The sequence below is a fragment of the Echinops telfairi genome, unplaced genomic scaffold (genome assembly GCF_000313985.2).
Source record: "Echinops telfairi isolate 266 unplaced genomic scaffold, ASM31398v2 ScPeMD7_9;HRSCAF=40, whole genome shotgun sequence".
NCBI lineage: Eukaryota > Metazoa > Chordata > Mammalia > Afrosoricida > Tenrecidae > Echinops > Echinops telfairi.
Window position 1 is genome coordinate 95,644,177 of NW_022103906.1, and position 18,457 is coordinate 95,662,633.

The 18,457-nt window shown below is 49.7% G+C and overlaps 1 protein-coding gene across 4 annotated transcripts in view; it reads right to left on the reverse strand.

Annotated features, from left to right (window-relative positions):
• The window catches only part of LPIN1 (lipin 1), a 180,842-nt gene that overhangs the window by 51,985 nt on the left and 110,400 nt on the right, over positions 1–18,457 (reverse strand). For all 4 annotated transcript variants that reach the window (XM_045286973.1, XM_045286974.1, XM_045286976.1 and 1 more), the window contains exons 2-7: positions 12,901–13,101; positions 10,742–10,837; positions 8,489–8,796; positions 6,518–6,643; positions 4,360–4,488; positions 237–366 (exon numbers count right to left, since the gene is read on the reverse strand). In XM_045286973.1, coding sequence (XP_045142908.1) covers positions 237–366; positions 4,360–4,488; positions 6,518–6,643; positions 8,489–8,796; positions 10,742–10,837; positions 12,901–13,101 — 990 coding nt within the window. The remainder of the gene's footprint in view (positions 1–236; positions 367–4,359; positions 4,489–6,517; positions 6,644–8,488; positions 8,797–10,741; positions 10,838–12,900; positions 13,102–18,457) is intronic.

Sequence of the window (18,457 nt, forward strand, 5' to 3'; positions counted from 1 at the left end):
GGCGTGGAAAGCTTCACACCTACCGCCTCGGAGCAGTTGGTGGTTTTGAACACTCGACTTCCCGACTGGCTCCCACCGTGTCACCCCTAGCCCGCCCGAGCTGCAGTGCAGTTTCATTTATCTGGGTTCCTCGGCTGTGATATGAAATTGATTCTGTGGCCTTCTTTCTAACGGAAATCTGCAGGGTGGGGCCGAGAACTGAGGAGGAAATGCATGCCTCGTGCTGTCCAACTAACCTTTGCGGCTTGTGGCAATTCGCCCCAAAGCCAGAGCATTTCGGGGTTACTCTTCTGCAGCGTCTTATCCAGGGACTTACTAACCAATTCTGAATCGCTTTTAGGTGTGGAAGGACGGGAACCTGAAGGACTTTAAAAAGAAGAAAGGAAACAAAGTTAAATCTATGGTCACAGTGAGAAAAAACACATACCGGTTTTTCCCTCAGATCCATAGTTTGGATACCCCAGAAAATGCCCCGTCATTATTAGCACAGCTTTGCAACGCCCTTCTGTGACCACCAGGTGTCCCTGGAGCACGTGTCTGTGGGGAAGGAGCTAGGGTTGGCATGATCCCACCCCAGCCCACTGCCAAATTCAGTCAGGGGAGAGGATTTTGGAAAGGACATAGGCTAGGTAGGAAAATGTAAAAAGACAGGAAGGATGTTATAGAAAGAGAAGAGATCGACGAATATGTGACTTCAATCCCACCATCCATCCCCACCCCATCTCAAGCTGGGCCGCCCTACAGTCTCCGTTTTCAAATCCGGTCTCTCAATTTTCAGGCAGCTGCAGAAGGGACCCTGGTCCTCTAGGACAAGCACCGAGGATAAACTGTGTTGGAAATATTTGGAAACGGGGGAACGACCCTTTGCCAACTTCACCACCATGAGCAGATGCCACAAACGGACTTGCTAATCGGGCAGAAACCCCGGGGTCGAGATGTTATAAAAGCTCCTATGCCTTCCAGAAATACACCAAGGGCCGACCGGCCTGCTCAGAGTCTTTTGGCAGCAACCTGTCACCGTATCTATTTCGCAGGCTGGCTTGAAAGTGACCGCAATGTCTTCCCCCCTCTACGGCATCTGGTCTTCCTTCCTTCCACAGCCACAGTATTACCGGCCCAAAATAACCTCTCTACAAGATTCTCATCATATTCTAAAAAGAGACCCAACACTTTTAAAGTAAAAAAATTTGTTTTGCTATTTCTTGTCTTTATCTTCCCTGCCGCGGTTTCCCTTGAGGGACTGAAAGGAGGAAGTTTCAAAGCACGGAAGTTGCATAGCTTTCCTTTTACAGACACTTCCAAAATCGATCCACCTAGGAGATGGGTCTCATCATTCGTCTGGTTAGATTTCAACTCTAGGGAGGCCGGATGGAAGACATGCGGCTAGAATGTCTCTAGAGGCAAGGATGGAGAGACTTCATGTCGCCTACTTTAGGGGTGTTGTCAGGAGAGACCATTCCCTGGGAAGGTGGAGGGGCAGCGAGAGAGGGTGGCCCTCGGCAAGAGGAGCCGACGCAGTGGCTGCAACAACTGGCTCAAGCTTCACACTGTGCGGGGTGCAGGCCTGAGCAAGTCTGGTTCCACTGCACTGGTGGCCCCAGTGAGAGGCAAATGACTGGGCAGCGGCTAACACCAACACAGGCCGACTGCCACCGTCCAGTCAGTCCAAGGAGCTCAATGATCATCAACACCTCGTATCAAACCGTAGCCAAGGCCAAACAGAGCAGCTGAACTGCTTCAACTGCTCCCCCACCCCACCCCCTTCACTGCGGGCACTGGCGCATGGCAGCCTGCCCTGTCCTCTGCGGTGCTCAGTCACTACCCAACAACCCATCCACGGTGCCACGGGATCCCGTGGGAAGCTTGTTGTTCGGTGTGTGCCAAGAAGGATCCTGGGAGAGCCGATCTAAAGCCATCTCTTCTACTCCCACAGCACACACATTTCTCTCACCCTTGGAAGAAAAGCGAGCAGCCACCCGGAGCATGCTCAAGCGGTGTGAGCATGGAAGCAGTCTTTGCCATCAATCCCCCTTGTCCCTGTCATGATGCCTTTCTTCAAGTGGCCAGCGCTTTCCTGCCCCGGAAGAAACATCAAAAACCCAAACTCATTGCCGTCGGGTATACTCCACCCCCTGGCGACCCTACAGGACAGGGTAGAACGGGCCCTGCGAGTCCCCCAGACTGTGACTCTCTGAGTCTCATCTTGCTCTGGTACAGCGGCTAGCTGCTTTCAAACTGCTGACCTTGCAGGCAGCCCCACCCCCAGGGCTCCTGTCTGACACTAACATGCACGTTATAAATACACACCCCAGGAGTCTGGTGGCGCAGGACGTTAATCACCGAGCTGCTAACCACAAACGCCATGGTTCAAACCAACCGGCTGCCTCCTGGGGAGAAGATGGGGCACTCTGAGCCAGTACAGATGTACAGCCAATTGACGGCCGGCCGTGGGTGTGCCTGCGTGACCAGAGTCATCATGGAGAGTTAACAACATGAAACCCACCCCCCAAGCCATTTGTTGAAGCAGCTCTTGCTGTTTCGGCCAATCACCGAATGAAGATGTCATGTCATTTACATCTCGGCATTTCTTCGGAACAGTACATTAAAAAGAGCCCTGTCGGCTACTCTGGAGTAGGAGTGGGTACACTTTATTTACAAACACAGACAGTGGGCCAGATGTCACCCAGAAGCTGTAACCAACCTACCCCGACTCTAAGAACAACAACGAAAAGGCTGGGCAAGGGTCTTCCGACTCCGAATGCACACCTCCTGATTATCCCCTAATAGCTAGCTGCCGACAGGTTTCCACAGAAAGAATGATGTTAGCAAATATTCATAAGGAACCACGCCGTAAGCTGGAAGTGCCACCTCTCACCTTAAACACGGCACTGCTTAATAAAGGCCAACGACGATGCCACGCCAGCCGCTCTCAAAGGTGTCTACGCAAACAAAAAGCACGTCCTATCATCAGTTGTTAAGGGAGTTTAGACTGACACAGACCAACGGACCCTCCTATACCCTGGCCCTTAGTGACCCCTCAATCTTGGAGTAGAACTCAACCCGCCACCCAATTTCAGCCTAAACAGCAGACAGACCTGTAAGGTAAACAATCACCCCCTAGCGAGGTAGCTGCTCCTGAGCACTAGCAACGGTTGAGATCAGAAGGGTGGTATTTGCCCAAGGTCACAGGTCAGAGGTCAGAGGCAGGACAGGTAGGGAAAGGAGAAGGCCCGTGGGAGACATAGGTGGGCTGAGGCAAAGGTGGGATGAGGGACGTTTTTTGGGGGGAATTGCAATCAGTGACGTGCAACGAAATGTGTGGACTGCTGCCTGGAAAATCAATTTGCTTCGTAAACCGTCGCCCCACTCACAATAAAAAGGTTTTAGAACATAAACAAGTTAAAATGGATTGGGGGAAAGCGATGGCAAAGCTGAATGTTATGTTCTGAACGGTCCGGTCCCGCGGGCACGTTTTAGGCCGAGGGCTGTTCAAAGAAGCTAGCTTACATAGTCATTGACTTGTATTTATCAATCATATATTGATCCGCCATCTTTGCCAGTTCAGATTAGGCAAATTCCCAATAAACGCTTACAACTTAGCTTGCCTCCTTTTAAAATGGCACGTGTAACTTCCACATGAAGTGTACCCTGAGATGTGGCTGTTTAACCATAAAGGAAAACATTCTCTTGGAAGCAACGGATCTTGGCTTCATTTTCCAGAGTTTCACAAGAACTCGTGTGGGTCCACCAAAGCCCAAGGTCAGAGGTCTAGGTCAATGCGAGGGGGTGAAGGCGGGATTCTAAGAGGACCACAAGGAGTGAGAACACAAACTCAGCTCCAACCTCTGACGGCCGTTCTGCACAACTTGTGGAAAAGTTGTGCCATCCAGAAAGTGTAAAGCACTATGGAAAAGCTGTAGAATACCTTCCCGATTATGGAAGCATCCTATCCGAGAATCACCTCGTAAGCTTCATTTGTTGAACAACCCTCCACAGGAAACAACGATCCTGTGACCGATCCGCCGGGGGTTTCTATGTGTTTAAGTGAGCCACAGAATTAGGTAGAAGGACATGGTTGACCATAATTTCTAGAGGGTCCAATGTATCACTTAAAAAAAAAAGTTTAATAATCTCTAAATGCTTGCAAAGAAAGGAAGTATATCATCTTCATGTATAGTCTTCATAGGTGGTTTAGTGAGTGGCAAAATAAAGTGGTAAGCATTAGATAAAAAATTTTTCTATCGTACACATATCATTTCAGATGTATCTTCTTTATAAGTAATTGGGTTAGTAAATTAGATCTATGAGAGTTAGATCAGAATTACCGAATAATCCAAAATGGGAAAATAATGCCTCTACCTTTCCGAAGCAAGGAAGTGGGAAGACTGGAGAGGGCATGAGCTCGAGAGGCCCTCCTGGGGGGCCCCAGCTTGATGAGGGGGGCTTCTTTTGCAATCTACCGGACTGCTGGATACCACAGGGTAAACACTGAAAGAAAGAAGAAGATTAGAGGTCAATCAAATTAAGTGAACTTTCCTGCCGATGATTTCAATACTCTCAACAATAGCATCTATAAACATAAACAGCGGTAGAAAGACTTCGGCCTTGTTGGACCGTATGTGTAAGTCAGTAATAAGTCCACACGAGTTTTCTGGACCAGTAAAAACAGGAAATGGCGAAGAAGAACCATCTCACTTTCTATTACAAGCATATGCCCGCGAAAGGGTGTTTCTCTCTGGTCACACTTAGTGCACAAGCAAAGGGCCTCGTCCAAAGTTTGTTTCCTCAACTGTCCCTTAAACAGAGGGTCCCATGTCTAACACTGGGTTTCCGTGTCCGTGTGCCACTCCACTGAACAGTGGTCAGATTCTCACATAACCTGACACAGTCCTGGATTTGGAAGGCAAAACTTTGAAGACAAAGAAATACACTCAGCGTTGTCTTTAAAACTTTACTTTTCAGTTTGGGGTTAAAGTTCAGTTTTGAACAGATTTTTTTTTTTAACTTCTAAATGGAAAACACTATACATGTGCTTGTGCTTTTCCCTCCTTAGGGGTTGGGGCACAGCGTGGGAGATCCAGGAGAGTCTCCATCTGTCCTGTCCAATGATTGCTGCTCTCAGTGTGCACTTCCTGAGCACTTCAAACATGCCTCATGTAAGAAGCCCAACGGGATCCTGAGACATGCTAGCCAAACAGACACATGAAATCCTTGGTTCATAATATTTTAAAAAGGAATTATACTTGTTGGAAACATATCTTGAACCCGTTGGGTTCAAAGAAAGCCTCTCGCTAGAATTAATCCCGTCTATTTTTTACTTTGTAAAGACGGCAACGAGAAAATTGCGGAGTGCATCACTAGACAGGGCTGGTCTGAGAAACAGATGGGCCTCAGTGACAGACTTCATCCCGGTTCTCCGCCCCCGCCCCAGCTCAGTGACCTTCCTTGTCCCAGGCTTGGCTGGAAACCAGGCACGTGACAGATCTATTTTTCTCTGAGCTCAGCTTTGGCACACACTGCTGATGGCTGCCTTCTTCTTAATGCCATCGCCCTCAGCCAGCTGGCATCAAGAGTGGTGCCCCGAGGAGCCTGGCTCCCCTAGAAAATGCCAATGGCCTGCATCCTGGGTTCCCAGCTTATTTCCCAACAGCCCCCCTTTTCAGAAAAATGACCACTCAATGTCCCCTGGGCAATCAACAGCTTTTGTCCTAGAGATAGCTCACAATCCAGAATGAAGTGTAGGTATGGACTGGGGCAGCCCCCAATGGGTGGGGGCCACCCTGGAAACTGCCCTAGATGTAGAGCAGATCTATGTACGTGCGGTGTCAAAGCCCCTGTCACACCTCGCAACTCTCTAAGGAACTGATAAGCACCCCTTGCTGAGAAAGCCAGCCTCCGGTGATCCACCTTTTCCCGTCCCCAGGCCCCTGCCCACTTGAAAGCGGGAGGCGGGGCTCAGGAGGGCCCCGTGTCCAGGGGGCGTCACCGGGTCATCAGTCTCAGGAACCGCTAGGGTGGCAATCTGCACACTGAGCAGCCCCCATGGTTCCCCAGTTGATGCCGGCTCATTTCAGAGAAGTCAATGCGCTGACGTCTGCAGGATGGATGGAGGCGTGGGAGGGAGATGTCATTGGAGTCACCCTGAATGACCTCAGGGGCCCCTGGAACAATGCCTGTTTCTCGGACTTACTTTCAGGCTGAGGACGGAGACGGGCTTTGCGAGCCTGCTCTCTCCTGTGAGTAACTGGGCGTGTGATGGGACGCCGACACCACCCCTGTGCACTGTGTCCCTCTGCGGACGCTCACCATCCACCCACGTCCTCTTTGCAATGCCAACCTCGACTTGCTACACTCGAATGTCCTCTTCCGGGTCCTGGCTATTGTCATTCTTTGTGTTCTACCGCTTTATCCGGCACGCTTTCTGTAGCGGATGCCAGGGTCCTCTGTACTGGGTCAGGTGAGCGCGAGCGCGGGCACACACACACACACACACACACACAGCGCAGGAGCCACTTACCTGGGGTTGGGGAACCACTCTCTATCTGAGTTAGGGTACGGTGCTGACTGAGGATAAGCTGTGGCTGGGGAAAGGTTTCCCTTGGCAACGCCGTCTTGGAACGGAGCTGTATCACTAGAGAGAGTTCTGGGAGGAACATGCGAAGTTACTGGTGGCAGAGCCGCAACAGTGTCAGTGTGCTCTTGATCGTCTGTGCTCTGAAAACTGATGTGGTTCCCTTTTAACCCCGCCCGGGCATATCCACCCCAGGGGGTAGAAAGGGAGGAAACGAGAATACAGATGCAAGTTCATGTGCATCTATTTATGCTTGGGCAGAATTACAAACTTAGCATGATTTTGTTCGAGGATTTGGATTTATGTACATACACAGAGCTTACAAATAAATGGAAAAGATATGTATCAGAGCTAGGTTGTGAGCACCTGGTTTGCAGAAGGCTATGGGTGACAGGGGAAGTACTCTGTACGTGGATTAAGCCTCTGGTGAATCCCCTGTGACCATAGTCGTGGGATATAAATGGCCTTGTTGTCCGAGCATTGTAGTGGCAATTATGACAGATGTAGTTAGGTTAAAGTGTATTTGATCTCCCTTCTGAATCATTTTAAAGTTGTTTCATTTTTTTTAAATAGGGAGGGGGAAATACATGTGAATTAAGACCGTGGTGAATCCCCTCTGACCATGGACCAGGGAGGTGAATGGCCTGGCAGTCACGCAGAGAGCACTGGACGACTGCAGTTAACGGTGAGGTTAACACTGTAACATCTTATCATTTCATCTCCCTTTTGACCCATTGCTAATTTATCTCAGTTTTTAATATTTTCTGCTTTCTTTTCGATTGGAGCTCTTCTGTTTTACTTTGTTATTGTCGTTAGGTTTTTTGTGCTTGTTTGTTTGTTTGTTTGTTTGTTTGTTTTTCTGAATATGAAATTCAGGAGAGGTTAATCTCTAGAGGCAGTAACTGGACTGATGGGTCCTTGGGTGTATGGCGGGGGAAGTTGTGGGGCAATGGGGAGCTGATAACAAAGAGTACAAGGAAGAAGAAAATGTTCTACTGTTGATTGTGGTCATGAGTGCACAACTCTCCTTAATATGATGAAACAGTTGAATCACATGATATGTAGATTATGTGCTAATAAAGGTGTATGAGTATATATATATATATATACATGTGTGTATATTTACATATATACATATATGCATATATATATATAACTTCATAATTTACTCATCCAGAAGTCATCTGCTTGTACTTCTAACATCAACTAAATTCTCCATTACCCAGTTCTGGGATTAAAAGGCGTATCAATTGTAGTTAGCCCACCTGTCCTGTTTCCTGGCCTACAATAATTAGAAGTGGTGGTGAGGAAGGGCACATGGCTAGCTTATCTTCAATTTCAGACAGGCAAGAAAAAGTCCTACTCTGAATCATGAACTTGGGGGAAATACAGCTGATACCCCTCTAGCCCACCTTCTCTTTATGCAGTAGGAAAGGAGCTGTCCAGAATTACGCTGCATGGCACTAAAAGAGGAGCATCCACTCAAGTGGTATTTCCAAATGTTTCATCTTTTAGAACCGGCACTTTTCGTTAAAACAGGAATGGCTAAAAGCACAGAAAAATGGCACACGGCGTCGAGGAAGGGCTGCTTCTTGGCGGAACCAGCCGCAGCCTACCTTCCTGCCTCACCCTATGCAGCCGTCAGCCCAAGTGCCCTGGGCACCGTCCTGGTGCACGAGAAGCAGCAGCAGGCTGGGGTCAAGGGCTCTGTTCGTGGGCTGCTGACTCTGATCTGAATGGCCGACGCTATCGGACATTTTGGCATGCCAGGGGTCTCTCAGTTTTAAACGACGCCAAGGCTTTCGGTTCCAAAAGCTGGTCTCAAGCCCCTGGGGGACACCTAAGGGATGGTCTGGGGAAATGCAGCAGCTCTGCTGTAAGAGCGCAGCGGCAGGTTCTGCCGGCAGGTGAGCTTACCTATTGCTGTCCAGAGGCGGCTCCTCCTCATCGGAGCTCATCTCGATGGGGAACATGTCCTCCTCCTCGGACGTGTGGGTGGCGTCATCTCGCTTCAGGCTGTCCAGCTGGGACTTCCTCCGCCTCTTCCTTCTCTTCTTGATGGCAGAGCTACTCACAGGTGCCTCGCTTGGAGGCGAGACTTGGGGAGACGCGCTCAGCTCCAGGCACCTCAGCCGATCGACAGAGTTCCTCTTTAGCTGGCTCTCCATCCGCGCGGCTCCTTCTGAAAGGATCGGCGAGGTGGCCAGGTGCATGGGGATCACTTCCTAAAGAACAGACAAAGGTGACCGAGACAGGATTGTTACTAATTTAACGTTCATCTGGGCCTGAGAATAAGGTGGTCAGACGTCCTGCTTTTGGCGGACACTCCCGATTTTTAACAATTTTTTCCCCGCGTCCCACGGCGTTTTTAAAAAGTCCTGATTTTTGGAAAGAATGCATGACAAGCTAGGTTATACGGTTTTCGGCTGCCATGTGGTTATTTCACCAGGATATGAGTTTTATCAATGGTGTCCCACTTTACCAATGTTAAAATCTGGTCACCTTACCTAAGAAGCCTAAGCCTAAGCCCCTCCCGAGACCTCTGGGGGGCACAGGGTGCTCTCAGGTGCAGGCTGGCCCAGCAGGACCAGGAAGAAAGGAGTGCGTGCGGGCGTGCGCACTGCTGGAAGCACTACAGCCAAGGAGACCCGGGGGCAGTTCTACCCGGCAACACGTGGCAGCGTCTCCCCCAGTCAGCCTCGACTCCGTGGCCAACTGCCTGGTTTGGGTTTAAGCACCAGGAGCAAGTGCCACGGTCCCTGATACTGAGGAATGCGAGAGGATAGCAGGACCGGCCCCTGTGGGTTTCTGAGACTGTCCACCTTGACAGGGACAGAAAGCTTCGTCTTTCTCCCAAGGAGCAGCGAACCGTTGCGAACTGCTACAGGGGGTTCCAAAGCTGTGTGTGACCTTTCAGAAGGTCACCCGGCTTGTCTTCCAGGGTGTCTGGATAAACTCCAACCACCGACCATTCTGCTGGGTCTTGAGCATGTCACCATGGGCACCACCCAGGCACTTCCCCAGCGGGTCACACAGCATCAGATCTGCTACAGAGGCCAAGTGTGGAAGGGGCGCTGGAGGCCAGCAGATACACCTGGTCGGGCAGGCCCAATGAAGAAGCTAGCACAGGTCAAGGTGGAGGAAAAGGGTTCCTGCCTGTCCTCACCCCAAGAAGAGGGGCAGCAAGAACCCGGGGAGGAAACGGCCCTGCCAAAGGCAGTGTAGAGCCTGCCTTCCGCAACAATCTGGGGCTGATGGGCAAAGGATCCCCGAATTCCAGTACCCCATCTTTCCACGGAGGACATATTGTAGCCTCCAGGGCCTTCCCACCCACAGGTCCACTGTTGCCTTCCAAGGAAGGCCCAGCATCGTCTGCCGAAACGCCCTGAGTAAATCTAACCACAGTTCAGAGATAGCATCCATGTGAGGTGGCAAGAGTGTCCGTCAAAGTGCCATGGGAGCCGACCATCAGAGCCAGGGCAGGCAGCCCCCCAAGGCCACGGGAGGGGGTCACGGGCGCAGGAAGGTGCAAGGTGAGGACTCTGGTGTTCCTGTCAACTGTGAGACCTTTACCAAGTGAGGGTTATCACCCGGGCAGACCTAATGGACGCAATGGCCCGGTCTAACTCTACCACTGAAAACTAGGGCCATTTGTTTGAGGGCTTTGGGTGGTCTGCAGATCATTCCCGTTCAGCCGTCTCAATAAAGGAGCTAGCTGGGGTGGGTTTTAGTGAGGCACCAGAGCATCAGGTCCCTTCCAAGTGGCTCTCCAGGTGGCACTGAGAGTGATTTTATTTAAATGTGGTCTGCTCACTCACCAAATGAAAATTAGAACATCTGGCCACCTGGCATCTGGCATTCCCCTTATCATTTCGTTAGACTGCGCCCTGGTTCAGGCCAAATGGTTGAATGTAGTCCCTCTGTCTTCCTGGAGATGGTGAGCAGCCTCAAGTAGGGATACATGAGACCAGGTACCGTAGCCAGGCCAGGACTCCCGAGTCTCCCTCTGGAGGAGAAGCCTCCCCCTGTCAGGCTCAAACCCTAGGGTGGGCAAGGGCCTGCTTTTCACCCTCAATCACACCTACCCCTCACGCATGTCTTGCTGGGCCTCCTGGGGGAGAGCTCTCTGACCTCAGAACTAGGATGTGTCCCGCCCCAGCCCTTCCTCACCTGGTCATTATCAGTCTCCTGAACAAAAAAGGCTTCTCCGTTATCTCCCAATTTCATGTGCAGATCCACAGATTCACCATTGATCTCTATGTCAACCTGGAGGGAAACACACAGAAGAAAACAGGACTAAGCTGTCTGTTCACCACAGGAAACTCATGGGAGAGGGAGGGGCATGCCTCCACACCAGGCACACTTTCCTCTAAGGCGTCCCCCAAATTATGTCCCAATTCCAAATCCCGACCAGGTGATCCAGTGTGGCTGTCCTCCCAGAGTCTCCTGCTTTCCAGGGGGTGTGGGTGCTGAGGGGCAGGGAGCTGGCCCACAAGGGCCCTGAAGGATCCTCTTTCCCGCGAAGGGGCAGAGGCCCAGACAAGGCATGTGCCTGGCCCAGGGTCGCAGAGCTGGTCCATGATGGAGTGCAATGGCAACCATAGGCTCCTTAGCCCCAGCCTTCAGAAATCATCATCATGCCCCGGGACATATGGCCTGCTGTCAGCTGGACCCCTTCAAATTCTCTGAACTAGTTTTCACTGGAACTCCACCCAAAGAACTGATCACAGCACATGACTTCAAACCCGTGTCATGTGAGGCATGAACGGATCATCGATTCTTGATTTCGTGTGATAGTGGTCACCTCCCAAAACAGGCACATTGATCTTTCTCAAACGGACTCGACGGCATTGCGTGGGGTCTTTGGGGACAGGCTCTTTGAGAAACGAGGTCCGAGAGGCAGTCTGGCCCGACACACAACCAAGAAATCAAACGACTCGTGGCGTTGGGTGAATCTGCTGCACGAGGCCTTTTTGAAGGGCGACGAGCAGGAATGCTATTTTGACGACGCAGGTGCGCCTGACCCGGGCCATGGTATTTTCAGTCGCCTTATATGCATGTGAAAGTTGGGCAGGCACTGAATAAAGAAGACTGAAGAGTCGATGAATTTGAATTACAGTGTTGGCAAAAAATACGGAAAGTAGCATGAGTTAGCCAAAGAACCCACAAACAGCCATAGGAGGGGGAGAGGGGCACCTTCTCCTCACATACTTCAGACATGTTGTCAGGAGAGAGCAGCCCCCAGAAAAGGCTGTAGTGCTTGGTCAAGCAGAGGGGCAGTGAAACAGAATAAGACCTTCAAGGAGATGGATTGGCACAGGGGCTGCAAGGATGCGCTTAAACAGCAATTGTAAGGCTGGTGCAGGCCCAGGCTGTGTTTCCTTCTGCTGTGCACAAGGGGGTGAGCAGTCAGAATTGGCTCAATGCCCCCTGATACAACCTGCTCTCCTAGCCCCTGGCCATCCTCCACACCAATCAATGGAGTCTACATCCACAGAGCCCAGGCAGACCAGTGACTGCCACAGTGAACAGATCACAACAGGAGTGATGCGACCTGGCTTCTGAAGCCCGATAGAAACCGGGTAGACCGTCTGCCTGGCTACCTTCCTCTCATGATGCCTGCCCTTGACACTAAGCCACCAGGCAGTCAGGCAGACCCAAACCCACGATGCAGCACCTGTAGGTGGCCACTATAGTTGAGACCAACATTCTCACAAAGACCCCAGTCATGAGCCAGAATCAACGAGTCACGTGAGTGAGTGAGTGAGTGAATGAATGAGCAAGTGAATGAGTGAATGAATGATCGAGTGAATGAGTGAGCGAATTAGTGAGTGAGAGATTGAGTGAGAGAGTATGCAAATGAGTGAGTGAATGAGTGAATGTGTGAGCGAACGAATTAGTGAGTGAGTGAGAGATTGAGAGAGAGTAAGCGAGCAAATTAGTGATTGAGTGAGAGAGTGAGCAAATGAGCAAGCAAGGGAGGAGGCTTCAGATGATTCCAGGCCCGGCCTTGGCTGCTTGCAGGGGAAGCCCCCAGGGCACACAGAGGAGACGAAAGCGCTCTGCTGTGCAGTCTGACCCCCAGGATCCAGGAGCAAAATAAAGAGCTGGTTGGCACCACTGCATTTGGAAATAACTGAAACAGCTGTAGGAACCAGAAGGATCTCAATTCGGAGCTTTGGCTTCAGCAGACAGCCCTTCCCAGCAGAGAAGGGAAACTCTGGCTGGGAGAATGAAGACAGGTGCAGAGGGGGGGGTGGGGGGGTGGGGGGTGGTGGTGCAGAGGTCACCCCTCAGGGAGAGCTGGCTATGGGGTCCTGTGTTCTCACCACTTTCTCTCGGGAGCGCAGCACCCCGATCTTCCCGAACCGGACATGGAAAGGGGAGCACTGAAGATTCCCATTGGGCTGCCGGACCACGATGATGTCGATGCATCCAGACAGCGTGGCGGGATTGAGGCCCTTGTAGAGCTCCTTCACCGTAACGAACACCTGGCCAGCCAACTGCCCGACGTAATTCATGGTTTGAGCCTAGAAAACAGACACAAGCAAACGAAACGTATCACAGTCAGGCAAAGACGGAGTTCTGTGAAAGCCAATGAGATCCAGTAGAGATGAGGGTCCCCCACCACCGCCCATCTCTACTCAATCATGGTTCCCCTGGGATGGCTTCCGCAGGACTCCCCCCCAACACCTAGCCCCTCCATCTCCAAACAGCAACCCCCTGAATATCCCCGCTCCCTCTACCAGGAAGCCTGAGTGCAGTCAGCATGGGGACCACTGTCCTGGAGGCCTGCCTTGTCCTGGCCTCATTGGCACGTTTCACACAACTCATCCTAAGACTTCATTGGCGGCTTTTACATAACTGATCCTAAAACTTTTGAGAAAAACCAAACAAAAGTGTGTTTTATACATCTTAGTATCTCCCTTGTATAAAATAATCCCTTTTCTCAAAACTGCTAGGGTGAAGGAGCCCAGGCGGCACAGTGGTTCTGTGTTGGGGTACCAACTCCACCAGCCGTTCTGTGGGAGACAGACGAGGCTGTCTACTCCCATAGAGAGACACAGCCTCAGGACCAATCACAAGACAAGCCCTACCAGGAGGGGAAGGGAAAGGTGGGGGTAGAAAGGGGGAACCGAACACAAGGATCTACATATAACCCCCCTCCTCGGGGACGGACAACAGAAAAGTGGATGGAGGGAGACATCGGTCAGTGTAAGACATGAAAAAATAATAATATAAGTTATCAAGGGTTCAGGAGGGAGGGAGGGAGTGGGGAAAATAAGGAGCTGATACCCAGGGCTCAACTAGAAAGAAAATGTTTTAAAAATGATGATGTCAACAAATGTGCTTGACACAATGGATGGATGGAGTGTGATAAGAGTTGTACAAGCCCCCAATAAAATGCTTAAAAAAAAAAAACCAAGCTCACATATCTATGATGTGGCTTCCTGGGTATAAACCGAACTTGTACAATCACCATCACAACCCCCCCGCCACACACACACACACACACAAATACAGCAACTGTAGTTCTTGTGTCTGTGGTATTCATTGACGCCGTTCTTAATCTCAAGAATACTGGGAAATTATAAGGACAAAAAATATTCATTCCATTTAATTTTAAAATAAGTAAGCCCAATGCCTCCTCCTCTCCCCGGGAACATGTGATTGACGATTTAGGTATCACTAACCTAATTACCAGAAAGCAAAAACATGCTGCTCAGTGTATCTTAAACTAAAGAACTCAAGACCAAAAAAAAATCAAGCTTTAAGTTGCAATACTGAAAGATTCAATGGGCAAAATACTGAATGATGCAGGAAGCATCAAAAGAATATACGCAAATGTGGAGAAGAAAGCTGATGGTGCCCGACTATCAAAAGATATAGCGTCTGGGGTCTTAAAGGTGTGAAGATAAACAAGCAGCCATCTAGCTCAGAAGCAACAAAGCCCACATGGAAGAAGCACACCAGCCTGTGTGACCATGAGGTGTCGAAGGGATCAGGTATCAGGCATCAAAGAACAAAAAATCATATCATTGTAAATGAGGGGGAGTGCAGAGTGGAGACCCAAAGCCCATCTGTAGGCAACTGGACACCCCCTTACAGAAGGGTTGTGGGGAGAAAATGAGCCAGTCAGGGTGTAGGGTAGCAACAATGAAACATACAACTTTTCTGTAGTGCTTAAATGCTTCCTCCCCACCACTATCATGATCCCAATTCTACCTTACAAATCTGGCTAGACCAGAGGATGTACCTGGGTACAGATAGGAACTGGAAACACAGGGAATCCAGGACAGATGTTCCCTTCGGGATCAGTGCTGAGAGTGGTGATGCCGGGAGGGTGGAGGGAAGGTGGGGTAGAAAGGGGGAACAGATTACAAAGATCTACATATAACCTCCTTCCTAGGGGATGGACAACTGAAAAGTGGGTGAAGGGAGACGTTGGACAGTGTAAGATATGGCATAATCATAATAATTTATGAATTATCAAGGGTTCATGAGGGAGGGGGGAGCGGGGAGGGAGGTGAGGAATGAGGAACTGATATCAAAGGCTCAAGTAGAAATCAAATGTTTTGAGAATGATGATGGCAGCAAATGTACAAATGAGCTTGACACAATAGATGTACGTATGGATTGTGATAAGAGTTGCACACGCCCCCAATAAAATGATTTTAAAAAGAAAATAGAATATAGAGTCATTGCACCAAAAAGAACTAGACATTCCATCATTGCAGGAGGTTTTTACTTAAAATTATTATCTTAAATTATTTCCACTCCTGTCTTTGTCTGATTTCTTCCCCATTGCTCCTGGGAAGCACTGTGGGCTTCCTGCTTCTGCCTGTCTGGCCAGATAATCCACTCAGCGCTTACCACCGCCTGTACTCCACAGGGGCCCACAGCCGGGCAGGACGCAGATATAAACCACACGGTGGCTAGCTCCTTAAGGGACCCCGAAGCTGCCAAAGGAGACAGAAGCAACCCCAGGTAACGAGCATGCATGTCCATGTGCTACAATACACATACCGGAGTCGACTCGACAACCACTGTCTGGTTTTGGCAATTTTGTCTGCTTTGTTTCTGCTTTCATTTGGTTTGGATAAATATTAAAAGTTTGTAACACATGAAAAAGAACGTATCCTGAAGCGGTGGGTACTTGGGGGTGGGGGTGGAAGGAGAAACATAACATTTTCGGGTAAAGGAGGTTGGGGGAGGGCTTTTGTTTGTTTGTTTTTAGGAAGAAATGCCTGAAACATCCGGGAGCCGAGAGGAAGCTGAGCGTCCAGCAGAGAACATGCAGGAGGAAAAACACGCTAAGAAATCTGGACTTCACTAAGGGCCCTTGGTGGTCTTGTGGGTCAGGCAGAGGGCAACAGCCATTGAATTAGAAAATAATCAAAATCATTTTTTAAAATTTAGTTGGGATTTAATACCTATATCATATCATTCCAAAGAGCATACATTTGTTAACACCGAGTTTGCAAAAGCCTGTGGTGTGCACTGGAAGGCCCAGGTCTGTCTGAGTCTGCACATCAACTCAAGCCTCCAGAGATTCCTTCGGACCATTAACAGGCAGAGTGAAAAGCTCGTCCCTCGGGCAAAGTGGATGAGAGAGTGGATTATTGGTTCATGGAGAAGAGGCAGAGCCCTCAGTGACTTGCCTGCGTGTGCCTGAGTCATTGTGTTAGTCTGGGTGGACTAGAGAAACAAATTCACAGACACTCATGTGTGTAAGAAAGAGCTTTCTATACAAAGAGCAACTGAACATTGAGAGAACATCCCAGCCCAGTCCAGATCAAGTCCATAAGTCTGATACCAATCTATAGATTCCTCTTCAGACTCACGCCACACATGCAACGATGCCAAATGCAGGAAGATCCCAGGCCAGTGGGTGGAAAGTCTTGTGGATCCAGTGGGAGTAGAGGCATCTGAGGGCTGGTGTGGGTCTCCGCGTGGCTCCTCCAGCTCCAGGGATTTAGGATAGCTCCATGTGACTGGCTAGTCATCAGGAATATGAAGCACAGGGTCTGTGTGTATCTTGGCTTCTAGCAAGCTACTTCTCTCCGCGGTGCCTCCAAATGAGGTCATCAAGCTGCGACCGATGGACAGGCTAGACCCCACCCCTCCGCACGCTGACACCAGATTAGGGAATGACCACAGTCATCATACCCTGACTGCCTTGGTCAGAAGGCTCTCAACCAGCACATCTCACTCACCAGGACCCTGTGGGACAAAGCACAACTGTGCCCGCAGGTTTTCGCTTCCATCCACAGATGAATGGGTAAACGCAGTGTTTCCTATAGCCAGTCTATGAAGTCTTGGCAACGTGCTGCCATACGGATGGATTTTGAAGACTACACTGAGCAAAGGGGGCCAATCACAAAAGGCCAAATATTTTATGACCTCCCTTATAGCAGCGAGTAGAGCATTTACACGGAAAAGACAGATGCACAGAGACCGAAGTTTACCAGGGGCAGGAGGAAGGGGAGGGCGGGGCGGGGTTTGTTAATGATGGTAGGAAATTCCCACTGGTTAAGGGTAAGGTTGTGCAGGCAATTATTGTAATTGCTGTCGATAAGTTACATACTTACTAAAAATAAAAAAGTGAGTTGGCTGAAGTTGCAATGAGAGATATCCTTATTTACAGCCATGACAAAGCAGCTTCTTACATACAACCTAACACCTCGTGGGATTTGGTTCCCCGGTTTGCAGGTTCAGAGTCATGGTTTCAGTGGGACATCTCCGTTAATTTGGTGCTTCGGGTCTCCCTGCCCCTTCACTGTGTAGCCCCTGGGGCCTGCGTGAGGCCATCCACGCACAATTCATCTCTATTCACTAGGAGCGAGAGAGGAAGAAGGGGACTCATGTGTGACTAGCTGCCTTCACAAACAACTGCCCCCTTCCCCTCAGAGCAGAACAACTGCCTAGTGACCATTACTGGGCATTTTAATCAAAGATTCCATAGAAGGGTGGCAGTGGAATCCCAAAATCTGTTTGCCGGGTCCACACATAGATGAAGCCTCGGGTGACACCCCTCTGACCTTCAGTGGAAGATGTTAACAGTCTTGTTATCAGACAGAGGCTATTATAGACGACTGTGGGAGAAACAGGTTAAAATGCAGCACCTTCTCATTTGATCTCCCTTCCGACCCACTGTAAAGCTGTCCTGGTTCTTAATATTCTCTGCTGTCTTTTCTGTTTTATTTTGTGACTTGTTAGCTTTGTGTGTGTCCTTGTTGTTTGCTTGAGGCCATGTACTCCAGGCTGGGTGAGTCTATGGAGAGAGTAGCCGGATTCATGGTTTCTTGGGGCTTGGCAGGGGAGGTTGCAAGGAAATGGGGAGCTATTAAGAGTGAGTACAAGAAAGAGGAAAATGTCTGGGATAGATTGTGTGAACGATTGTACAACTCTTCTTGGTATGATTGAACTACTGAATTGTATGGTGTGTGGCTTATGTGCCAATAGAATTGTTTAAGAAAAAGAAAAGATTCCACAGAAGAATGCTGACCCAGAGGGGGAAGATGAGAACAGAATTTCAAATTATAATGGACTCTAGACTTTCTGCAGCCCTGGAGGATAGATGACCCTTGGAAACTACTGGTTTGGGATAATAACATTTAAACCCTAAACCAATTATATCCCATGAAGTCATTCTCAAACCAAACAACAGCTTAGCTTGACAATTAAGAAAAAGGAGGAGCCCTGGTGACATAGTGCTTATGCATTGGGTTGCTGGCCACAAGGTGGGCAGTTTGAACCCACCAGCTGCTCCAAGGGAGAAAGAGGAGGCTTTCCACTCCTATAAAGAGTTACTGCCTCAGAAACCCACAGGGTAGTTCTACCCTTATCCTTACAGGGTCGCTAGGAGCCACACTTACTTGATGA